At 37.2% G+C, this 12,757-nt stretch overlaps 1 protein-coding gene across 3 annotated transcripts in view; it reads left to right on the top strand.

Annotated features, from left to right (window-relative positions):
• SLAIN1 (SLAIN motif family member 1) overlaps positions 1 to 4,786 on the top strand; it is a 244,922-nt gene extending 240,136 nt beyond the window's left edge. For all 3 annotated transcript variants that reach the window (XM_053707853.1, XM_053707852.1, XM_053707854.1), the window contains one exon: positions 4,652 to 4,786. In XM_053707853.1, coding sequence (XP_053563828.1) covers positions 4,652 to 4,727 — 76 coding nt within the window. In that variant the 3' untranslated portion in view covers positions 4,728 to 4,786. The remainder of the gene's footprint in view (positions 1 to 4,651) is intronic.
• Positions 4,787 to 12,757: the final 7,971 nt, after the last annotated feature.

The following is a 12,757-nucleotide window of genomic DNA, read 5'->3' as shown; positions in this document are numbered from 1 at the left end:
AGTCTTGCAGGCAGTGGTGCCTTCCGTTTAAGTTCCTGCCTTGTCCCTCCCTTCATCCGTGTCCTAAAGCTTTGGTATTGGTATCCCACAAGTAATGGATGAACCCGTGGACTGGATACACCTTACAAGAGAAAACAAAATTTATGCTTACCTGATAAATTTCTTTCTCTTGTGGTGTATCCAGTCCACGGCCCGCCCTGTCACTTTAAGGCAGGTGTTTTTTATTTTTAAACTACAGTCACCACTGCACCCTATATTTTCTCCTTTTTTCTTGCTTGTCTTCAGTCGAATGACTGGGGGTGGCAGTTAGGGGAGGAACTATATAGACAGCTCTGCTGTGGGTGTCCTCTTGCAGCTTCCTGTTGGGAAGGAGAATATCCCACAAGTAATGGATGAACCCGTGGACTGGATACACCACAAGAGACAAATTTATCAGGTAAGCATAAATTTTGTTTTTTCAAGGATGTTTGGACAAATTCTGTCCAAAATCAATGGATTCTGAGTATTGTCTCTCAGGGGTACCGAATAGGATTCAGAGTAAGACCTCCTGTGAGAAGATATTTTCTCTCGCGCATCCCAGCAAATCTAGTAAAGGCTCAGGCTTTCCTGAAGTGTGTTTCAGATCTGGAGTTTTCAGGGGTAATCATGCCAGTTCCGTTTCAGGAACAGGGTCTGGGGTTTTATTCAAATCTATTCATTGTCCCAAATAAAGGAAATTCATTCAGACCAGTTCTGGATCTGAAAATTTTGAATCGTTATGTACGAGTACCAACTTTCAAAATGGTGACTATAAGGACTATTCTGCCTTTTGTTCAGCAAGGGCATTATATGTCCACAATAGACTTACAGGATGCATATCTTCATATTCCGATTCATCCAGATCATTATCAGTTTCTGAGATTCTCTTTTCTATACAAGCATTACCAATTTGTCGCTTTTCCTTTTGGCCTAGCGACAGCTCCAAGAATCTTTTCAAAGGTTCTCGGTGCCCTACTCTCTGTAATCAGAGAGCGGGGTATTGCAATGTTTCTTTATTTGAACAATATCTTGGTACATGGTTGGAGGATCAATTTACCAAAAAGTTATTTGATTCCTCATACAAGGGTCACCTTTTTTAGTTTTCAGATAGATTCAGTGTCCATGACTGTCTCTAACAGACAAGAGACGTTTAAAATTGGTTGCAGCCTGTCGGAACCTTCAGTCTCAGTCTCCGTGCGATTTTCAGGGCTCTTCAGATTTGGCCTCTGTTGAAGAGAGAACCATTTATTTGTTTTCAGACAGACAATATCACAACTGTGGCATATGTCAATCATCAGGGCTGCACTCACAGTCCCCAAGCTATGAAAGAAGTATCCCGGATATTTGCTTGGGTAGAATCCAGCTCCTGTCTAATTTCTGCGGTTCATATCCCAGGTATAGACAATTGGGAAGCGGATTATCTCAGCTGTCAGACTCTGCATCCGGGGGAGTGGTCCCTCCATCCAGATGTGTTTTCTCAAATTGTTCAGATGTGGGGTCTTCCAGAAATAGATCTGATGGCTTCTTATCTAAACAAGAAACTTCCCAGGTACCTGTCCAGGTCCAGGGATGCTCATTCAGAAGCAGGGGATGCGTTGACACTTCCTTGGTTTTATCAACCTGCTTATATTTTCCCGCCTTTAGTTCTTCTTCCAAGAGTGATCTCCAAAATCATCATGGAGCAATCGTTTTGTGCTGCTGGTGGCTCCAGCGTGGCCTCACAGGTTTTGGTATGTGGATCTTGTTCGGATGTCCAGTTGCCAACCTTGGCCACTTCCATTAAGGCTGGACCTTCTGTCTCAAGGTCCGTTTTTCCATTAGGATCTCAAATCATTAAATTTGAAGGTATGGAGATTGAACGCTTAGTGCTTAGTCATAGAGGTTTCTCTGATTCTGTGATTAATACTATGTTGCAGGCTTGTAAATCTGTTTCTAGAAAGATTTATTATCGAGTTTGGAAGACTTACATTTCATGGTGTTCCTCTCTTAAATTCTCTTGCCATTCTTTTAGAACTCCTAGAATTTTACAGTTTCTTCAGGATGGTTTGGATAAGGGTTTGTCTGCAAGTTCCTTGAAGGGACAAATCTCTGCTCTTTCTATTTTATTTCACAGAAAGATTTCTAAGCTTCCTGATATTCACTGTTTTGTTCAGGCTTTGTTTCGTATCAAGCCTGTCATTAAATCAATCTGTCCTCCTTGGAGTCTTAATTTGGTTTGAAGGCTTTACAGGCTCCTCCATTTGAGCCTATGCATTCTTTGGACATTAAACTACTTTCTAGGAAAGTGTTGTTTCTTTTGGCCATCTCTTCTGGTAGAAGAGTTTCTGAATTATCTGCTCTCTTGTGAATCTCCTTTTCTGATTTTTCATCAGGATAAGGCAGTTTTGAGGACTTCATTTAAATTCTTACCTAAGTTGTGAATTCTATCAACATTAATAGAGAAATTGTTGTCCCTTCCCTGTATCCTAATCCTAAGAATTCTTTGGAGAGATCTTTACATTCTTTGGATGTGGTGAGAGCTCTGAAATATTAAGTTGAAGCTACTAAAGATTTCAGGAAGACTTCTAGTCTATTTGTTATCTTTTCTGGTCCTAGGAAAGGCCAGAAGGCTTCTGCCGTTTCCTTGGCATTGTGGTTAAAGCTTTTGATTCATCAAGCTTATTTGGAGTCGGGTCAAGCCCCGCCTCAGAGAGTTACAGCTCATTCTATTAGGTCAGTCTCCACTTTGTGGGCTTTTAGGAATGAAGCTTCAGTTGATCAGATTTGCAAAGCAGCAACTTGGTCTTCATTGCATACATTTACTAAATTCTACCGTTTTGATGTATTTGCTTCTTCGGAAGCAGTTTTTCATAGAAAAATTCTTCAGGCAGCTGTTTGTTTGATTCTTCTGCTTATGTTTTAAGTTTTTTCCTTTCATTTATGAGAATAAACTTATATTTTGGGTTGTGGATTAATTTTCTTCAGCAAAAAATGGCTGTTTTTATTTTATTCCTCCCTCTCTAGTGACTCTTGCCTGGAGTTCCACATCTTGGGTATTGCTATCCCATACCTCACTAGCTCATGGACTCTTGCCAATTACATGAAAGAAAACATAATTTATGTAAAAACTTACCTGATAAATTCATTTTTCACATTGGCAAGAGTCCATGAGGCCCACCCTTTTTATGGTGGTTACGATTTTTTTGTATAAAGCACAATTATTTCCAAATTCCTTTGTTGATGCTTTTTACTCCTTTCTTTATCACCCCACTACTTGGCTATTTGTTAAACGGAATTGTGGGTGTGGTGAGGGGTGTATTTATAGGCATTTTGAGGTTTGGGAAACTTTGTCCCTCCTGGTAGGATTGTATATCCCATACGTCACTAGCTCATGGACTCTCAATATCAAAGAAATGAATTTATCAGGAAAGTTCTTACATAAATTTGTTATTTTATACACTAAAAAAAACAGAACAGAGCCTATGCACTGATGAGCATTATGATGCCGAACATTTATACACTGAAAATGAACACACTGAACTGTATAATTATGCCAAATTATCTATACACTGATATGACTTGTCTTGCAGTATATCAATTTGTAGGATTGTCAGTGCTCCCACGAGTGCCCATCAGTCCTAGTAATACCCATTAGGCTGTGGGTTGAGGCGAGTCACGCTGCTGTCAACAGCTCCACCAACTTTTATGAAGATTGCTACACTTTTGCAGAGTGTGCAGGGGCTGTGCAGTGAGATATTTCAGCCAGGTGCTTCCAGCTGACCTGCCCTCTCTTCCTCCCTACGTTTCATTGGCGTCCCCTCCAATTCTAGCCATTATGCAACTACATATGGCCACTAATGTATGAAGCCCAAATTAGGCAGCTTAATAATAAATATAGGTAGAAAACTCTTTATCCAGACTGCTTGGTACTGGAAAAGGTTTAGATTTCAGAATAGTTTGGATTTTGGAATATTTGTAAAATCTGACAGTTTGGAGAGGGGATGGGACCAAGTGTAAACCACAAAATCATATTTAATTTAATTTTAGGCAATGTTTACATGTCATAATACCTAAAGGTACTTTAATATCATTTTTATACTTTTGTATACATGGTACCCTCTAAAGGATAGTACAGTAATGTAATTTAGAAAGGTAATGTTTGTTGTTTTAAATAATTATAGACTTTTATTTGCATTTTAGGGCACAAAAACCAAACCAAAAGCAGGAAAAAATAGAAATTTTGGTTTACAAAATATATTCATTAAAAAGATTAGATTTCGGAATGTTTGGAATTCTGGATTTGGGGATTTATACCTGTATACGCATTAAATAAAAACATTGTCATGCACCAAATCTGGTCTCCTTTAATGAGGCCAGTTTTAGAAGAGTTTTTTTACTGATCTAAACTATCACTGTGCAGCAGGGGTTAGGCAAACTGTAGCATATTTAATTTTGCAGCCAGTGAGGGGAAAAATGCAGCGCTAAATTGCATAACGAGAACAGTCAAAAATAAATAAATATTGCAAATTTTTATTTTTTCCTTAAGTACTAAAACTAATAAGCTGACAGCAGAAGTTGTAGGAATATACAACTATAACTTGTTTTGCATTAGACTAGCAATATTAATTATACTTTTCTCTGCATTTCTTTGCAGTTTTCTTCAACCTCCCAAGACGTTGTCATCGCTTAGCGCCCTACGAGATGGAAACTGGAGGGATGGATGTTACTAATGTTTTTAAAAGACAAACCCATGTACAAAATTAAGCAATGAAGAATTCTAGAAACCCAGCGGGCTGGGTAAAATGTGTACTAAAATACAGTCCTCGTTGAGATTTTAATATTTGTAATATGTGTTTTATGTAAAACTATGATCAAAGACAATGTAGCGCTTACATGTTTTAATGTGAAATCATTTTTCAGAATCTGCAGTATTGATTAATAATGCAAAATAGGACAGAACTTATGCAAAGATGTGTCAAATACTTTTTTTTTTTTTTACCTAACTCTAGGTGCAGAAATCATTTTATTTTTCCCTCCAATAAAATATTCACCAGATGCACTAATTTTATTTAATTATTTTTTAATTTGAACACTAGCATCTTTCAAGCACCGAAAAAATTGGGCCTCACTAATTTTGTTTTACATGTACAGTGTACACCATTTAATGGAATTAAAACCCTTTCAAAATGCTGCTTAACATTTTGTGCCATAGATATTTTGTTATAGTCATTATATTTTTGTCACTTTTGTATGTTTGGAATTCATGGGTAAAAACATGTAAGGTGTTTTTCATTGCAAAAGCACAAGGGTATAAGGAAGGATTAGTCACTGAAAATTTCTGTTCAACCCACTTTAAATTGTGTTGTCATTCTTGTTTTATGTGTTTATTTATTATTTAATTATTTTCCTATTCAGTAATAATGAAGTATTCATTGCATTGATACTGCAATGTCTTACGATTACAAGTGGTGGGGGGTAACCTTTCTTATCAATAAAATGTTACTTATTGCTGATTTCTGTAGGATAAAAGGTCTTTTGATGGACATTAAACTTTTGATAATCATTTTACAAAATTAAATTGCACTAATGCTTTAATATGACAGTGTATGACCTTGTACTGATGATAATCATATACTGCTGTTTTGGAATGTTTCAATAATAAAGAATATTTTTCAACATGCGTGTCATGAAACTTTTTAGCCAGGGAAACCGGAACTGTTGGATGTACCCTAAATAGTTTCATTGGAAGTTGTATAAATTCAATTCTTAGTACAATTACACAAAATTAAAATAGATTAATGAACCATAAAGGCATTTTTTTTAAAATGTTATCTTTATACTGCCTTTAACTTGTTACATATTGGGATGAGCAGCATTTTATATAAATAGGTAAAAAATGCAGAGGATATATTGTGGCTACTTTCCTTGTTATAATATATACAATTCATCTCTTTACTCATAATGTGCTTGTAATTAATAAACTTCCATTACTTGTTTTATCCAACGAGTGGGGATTTTTAAAATTTAAAGTTAAGACAGTCAAGTTAAAATTAAACTTTCATGATTCAGATAGGGCATGCAATTTTAAACTTTCCAATGTATTTTTATCAAATTTTGTTCTCTTAGTATTCTTTGTTGAAAGCTAAACCTAGTTAGGCTCATATGCTAATTTCTAAGACTTTGAAGGTGACCTCTGCATTTTGACAGTTTTTCACAGCTAGGTAGCGCAAGTTCAAGTGTACTATATAGATAAACTTGTTCTCATGCCCATGGAGTTACTTATGAGTCGGCACTGATTGGCTAAAATGCAAATCTGTCAAAAGAACTGAAATAAGTGGGCAGTCTGCAGAGGCTTAGATACAAGGTAATCACAGAGATAAAAAGTATATTATCATAACCGTTTTGGTTATAGAAAAACGAGAAATTGGGTAATAAAGGGATTATCTATTTTTTTTTAAACAATACAAATTCTGGAGTAGACTGTCAGCACAAAGAAAGTTGCCGGAACTACAACCAACTCAACTTTTATTTGCACATGATAAAAATGCTCACACAAATGGCATGGATTCACCTTATATGTTTCGGCAAAATAGCCTTAATCATAGACGTAACCCATTGGCTTTTTTCCTCATCTGGTACAGTAGGCTTTATGTGCTGAGCTGCATTGTCACACACACATTGCCACTTTATATGTCCCTCTATATTTTATAGCAAATTGAGGGTCTGTTTTCTGTTCTTTTATGCACATTAGAAATGCAGCCATTATATTGTGCCGTGAAGAATTGGAGACCGGTATAAGTAAGAACATTTTACATATTAGCCTATAACTGTGCAGCTTGTAGGAGAATTAGGGTTCTGCATTTCACATAATCCAACTAGCCTCTCTGGATGAAGGGGAAACACTACAATTTTAGTTAAACTACAAGAAAAGCAGGTACAATAAATAGTGAAAACATTTAGTTAATCAGGAAAAAGCCAGATTTGTCTGTCAGTGTGTGACCTGGGGCAGGTATCTACCTTAATTAATTATAAATGACATCATCAGATGAAACAAAAACAAATCTAATGTACCCTGGAAGCATTAAAGGGACAGTCAAGACCAGAATATATTGTGGTAAGCTATTTAGCACTCCAGCACTAGCGTAAACTTCACAAGAAGTAATCTTTTTGCTGTGCATTAGGTTGCACTTCTATTACAAGTTGAAAGTAAAAGGCTTGAGTGAGAACTAAACCTGATGCATGGTAACTTCCGGATTTTGTGATATCCCGATCATGTTAACGTATTTTCCCCATAGACTTCAATTGAGAGCACAGAAGGAAAAAAAACTTATCGCTCGCACGCTATCATGACAGGAGTTATTCATATTTCACATTCCAATGTTCTTCACATACAGAACAATGTTATTTTTTATTGTAAATACATATTTTTATATATATATATGTATTTACCTGTACCTCTATATCTATTCCTATAGATATATAGGTATAAATATCTATTTACATTAACATTATCGGATATATATTTAATAATAATAAAAAAAATTCTATGTGAAGAACATAGGAATGTAAAATATGCATATCGGCTTCGTGTTTTGCAATTTAGATCTAACACGGTGTCGAGTTAGTGCACATGCTAATCTCAAAGCATGTTTTCGAATTATTAAAACATTAATAATTAATAAAAAAATATAGATACTGTAAAAATATTAATAAATTCTATGAATTATTATGAATATTGTACACCAAATACGCCATGCACCATATACATTTTGAGCCCTTATATATACATTTTTTAAATACTTATATGAATACTTTTTATCAGATAGTGTTTATATAAGTGTAACTCTAATTTTAAATGTGTTTGTTGTGTTTGATGCAACTTTTTAGTAACGCACTACCCTTTATGCGAGGTTGTCAGTTGCACTAACCCGACAAGTGTAAATTGCCATTGTGCTCTCGCACTACTCAGTAGCAGCCATGATTCCATGATTGGCAACTGCAAACAGTAAATGCTGTTTAACACTTGGATCAATGCTTATATATAGAATCTTTATAACTAAATATTATTGGTTTTTTTTTTTTTTCCCAGAATGTTCATCCAAGGTACAGTTAACTACTGAAAATCTATTCTTCACAATAATTTATATATTCATTATTAAGGCCAGGGGATGCTTTGAGGTTTGTTGTAGCCTTACAATTACAATAACCACTATAATTAAAAAGAGGTTCCTTACTTCAGATCAAGGACACCTTTAGCATTTGCACGTTCCTGGGCAAAACAAATGTGTGGGATCTTTTAGCCCAGTCCCTTGCTTTTCATCCCCCTGTATTGCCCACCATTGTCCCAATATTCAGGCTGTCCTATATTAAGAATAACACAATAATATTACAGGTGTCCGAGTGTCGTTTTCTTTTACCATTAACACACATATCAAGTAAATGTGAAGCAAGTAACACTGGCAGAGGAAGCAGGAGGAATGAGGGCACAGTAACATTGAAAGCAAAACAGGTAACCTTACACTTTGGGATGAAACTGGTAAGGTTGAATCTGCAGCAAATACATTATCTTGCACAGGTCAATATTCTGCAGAGAATCTGGCCTGCTGACCATAAATTGATAGACATACCGGCACCAACATAGATAAACAGACTCCACATACTATTGGTGTATGAAATAAATTAATTGGGCCAATACTCCTGCCAAGACGTTTCACAAACACCTTTAATTGCAAGGACTATTTTCCTTTGTGTGTAGTTCTGTTCTCTGTACAGGGGGAACGATTTTCCACCTGCAAAAATAATGTGTTTCCATTGGACTTGACCCTGCGTTCCTGAAATAATTAAAAGGTTATGCTGCAAATGAAGTACATTGAACATTGTAAAAATATTATAGCAGATATATTATTTAGGTTATTAAACAAAAATATATTTTAGGTTAACTATTTAGATAATATTAATATTTTAGCAATGAGCTATAGGGGCCGATTTAACAATGTGCGCCGCACATCGATAAAGGCTGACAGCATACGCATTTATCATTGCACAAGCATTTCTAGTGAAATGCTTGTGCAATGCCGCCGCTTGCAGTGGGTGTCAATCAAACCAATCGTATCCAATTGGGCTGATTGCTGTCTGCCACCTCAGAGGTGGCGGACGAGTTAGAGGAGCAGCTGCTTCTTAACTCCTGCGAGCATGAAGGCTTGTGCGGAAACAGATGCATACGGGGCATGATAAATCGTCCCCATAGAGTGTTTTCACACAGTTTGTGTCAGTAGTAACAACCAATCTCTATTAGTAACAAGTCATGGGGACTGTTTCATCATATTTTTGTCATTTTTATGCTCCTTTTCTAGTTTAATGTCATTCTCTTGCATCAGCTGATTTCTTTCATGTAATTAGCAAGAGTCCATGAGCTAGTGACATATGGGATATACAATCCTACCAGGAGGGGCAAAGTTTCCCAAACCTCAAAAATCCTATAAATACACCCCTCACCACACCCACAATTCAGTTTTACAAACGTTGCCTCCTATGGAGGTGGTGAAGTAAGTTTGTGCTAAGATTTCTACGTTGATATGCGCTTCTCAGCATTGTTGAAGCCCGATTCCTCTCAGAGTACAGCGAATGTCAGAGGGACGTGAAGGGAGTATCACCTATTGATTACGATGATTTCTCTAACGGGGGTCTTTTTCATGGGTTCTCTGTTATCGGTCGTAGAGATTCATCTCCTACCTCCCTTTTCAGATCGACGATATACTCTCAATTTACCATTACCTCTACTAATAACTGTTTTAGTACTGGTTTGGCTATCTGCTATATGTGGATGGGTTTCTTTTGGTAAGTATGTTTCATTACTTAAGACACTCTCAGCTATGGTTTGGCACTTTATGCAAATTATATAAAGTTCTAAATATATCTATTGTACTTATATTTGCCATGAGTCAGGTTCATGTATTTCCTTCTGCAGACTGTCAGTTTCATATTTGGGAATATAAACACTTTAAGAAATTTATTTCTTACCTGGGGTTTAGTCTTTTTTCAATTTGGCTACTTTTTGCAATTGCGGGTGTTAGGCCCGCGGGTGCGTCAAATGCTAGACTTTATTGCGTCATTTTTGGCGCTAACTTTTTTGGCGCAGAAAAATACGTTTTTGAAGCAACTTCGTCATTTCTGGCGTCATACGTGACGCCGAGACCTTTCACACGGCGGCGTCATTGGTGACGCAAGTGTGTCATTTCCGGTCATTTTTGCCGCCAAAAAAGTTTACGTTACGTTGTGCGTCATACTTGGCGCCAATTTTTTGGCCTATGCTTTTTGCATTTTTTCCCATTCCTGAAACTGTCATTTAAGGAAATAGATAATTTTGCTTTATATGTTGTTTTTTCTCTTACATTGAGCAAGATGTCCCAATCCGATCCGGTCTCTGAAGTTTCTGCTGGAACATTGCTGCCTGACATCGGTTCTACCAAAGCTAAGTGCATTTGTTGTAAAATTGTAGAAATTATTCAACCGAATGTCATTTGTAAGAGTTGTCATGATAAACTTTTGCATGCAGATAGTGTTTCTATCAGTAATAGTACATTTTTAAACCTCCTGTGGTTTCCCTAGGTGTTTTTCCCATTCCTGAGGCTATTTCTGATATGATTTCTAGGGAATGGAATAAGCCAGGTACTTCCTTTATTCCTTCTTCAAGGCTTAAGAGATTGTATCCTTTACCAGCAAAATCTATAGAGTTTTGGGAAAAGATCCCCAAAGTCTATGGAAGATAGCACTTCCTTTAAGGATCCTTTAGATAGGAAGCTTGAATCTTATCTAAGGAAGGCCTATTTATATTTAGGTCATCGTCTCAGACCTGCTATTTCTTTGGGTGATGTTGCGGCTGCATCAACTTTCTGGTTGGAAAATTTAGCGCAACATGAATTGGATTTTGACATATCTAGCATTGTTCGCTTACTGCAACATGCTAATAATTTTATTTGTGATGCCATTTTTGAAATTATCAAAATTGATGTTAGATCCATGTCTTTAGCTGTATTAGCTAGAAGAGCTTTGTGGCTTAAGTCTTGGAATGCTGATATGACATCTAAATCTAGATTACTATCTCTTTCTTTCCAAGGTAATAATTTATTTGGTTCTCAGTTGGATTCTATTATTTCAACTATCACTGGAGGAAAAGGAGTTTTTTTGCCTCAGGATAAAAAACCTAAGGATAAATCTAAGGCTTCTAACCGTTTTCGTTCCTTTCGTCAGAATAAGGAACAAAAACTCAATCCTCCTCCCAAGGAATCTGCTTCCAGTTGGAAGCCTTCCTCAAATTGGAATAAATCCAAGCCATTTAGGAAACCAAAGTCAGCCCCTAAGTCCGCATGAAGGTGCGGCCCTCATTCCAGCTCATCTGGTAGGGGGCAGATTAAGGTTTTTCAAGGATTTTTGGATAAAAACTGTCCAAAATCATTGGATTCAGAGCATTGTCTCTCAAGGGTATCGAATAGGATTCAAAGTAAGACCTCCTGTGAGAAGATTTTTTCTCTCACGCATCCCTGTAAATCCAGTAAAAGCTCAGGCTTTTCTGAAGTGTGTTTCAGACCTGGAGTCTTCAGGGGTAATCATGCCAGTTCCTCTTCAGGAACATGGTTTGGGGTTTTATTCAAACCTATTCATTGTACCAAAGAAAGAAAAGATGGTGACTATAAGGACTATTCTGCCTTTTGTTCAGCAAGGACATTATATGTCCACAATAGACTTGCAGGATGCATACCTTCATATTCTGATTCATCCAGAACACTATCAGTTTCTGAGATTCTCTTTTCTAGACAAGCATTACCAATTTGTCTCTCTTCCATTTGGTCTAGCAACAGCTCCAAGAATCTTTTCAAAGGTTCTGGGTGCCCTACTATCTGTAATCAGAGAACAGGGTATTGCGGTGTTTCCTTATTTGGACGATATCTTGGTACTAGCTCAGTCTTTACATACTGCAGAATCTCACACGAATCAACTAGTGTTGTTTCTTCGGAAACATGGTTGGAGGATCAATTTACCAAAAAGTTTTCTTGATTCCTCAGACAAGGGTCACCTTTTTAGGTTTCCAGATAGATTCAGTGTCCATGACTCTGTCTCTAACAGACAAGAGATGTTTTAAATTGGTCGCAGCATGCCGGCACCTTCAGTCTCAGTTATTCCCTTCAGTGGCTATGTGCATGGAAGTTTTAGGTCTCATGACTGCAGCATCGGACGCGATCCCCTTTGCTCATTTTCACATGAGACCTCTAAAGCTTTGCATGCTGAATCAATGGTGCAGGGATTATACAAAGATAGCACAATTAATATCCTTGAATCCCAATGTACAACACTCTCTGACATGGTGGATAGATCACCATTGTTTGGTTCAAGGGGCCTTTTTTTGTTCGGCCAACCTGGACTGTGATCTCAACAGATGCGAGTCTTTCAGGTTGGGGAGCTGTTTGAGGATCTCTGACAGCACAAGGGGTTTGGAAATCTCAAGAGGCGAGATTTCCAATAAATATTTTAGAACTCCGTGCAATTCTCAGGGCTCTTCAGTTTTGGCCTCTGCTAAAGAGAAAACCGTTCATTTGTTTTCAGACAGACAATATCACAACTGTGGCTTATGTCAATCATCAGGGTGGGACTCACAGTCCCCAAGCTATGAAAGAAGTATCTCGGATACTCGCTTGGGCGGAATCCAGCTCCTGTCTAATCTCTGCGGTACATATCCCAGGTGTAGACAATTGGGAGGCGGATT

The sequence above is a fragment of the Bombina bombina genome, chromosome 3, assembly GCF_027579735.1.
Source record: "Bombina bombina isolate aBomBom1 chromosome 3, aBomBom1.pri, whole genome shotgun sequence".
In the NCBI taxonomy this organism is placed as follows: Eukaryota; Metazoa; Chordata; class Amphibia; order Anura; family Bombinatoridae; genus Bombina; species Bombina bombina.
The sequence above is the reverse complement of the archived record's forward strand: the minus strand, read 5'-3'. Positions and strand labels throughout refer to the sequence as shown.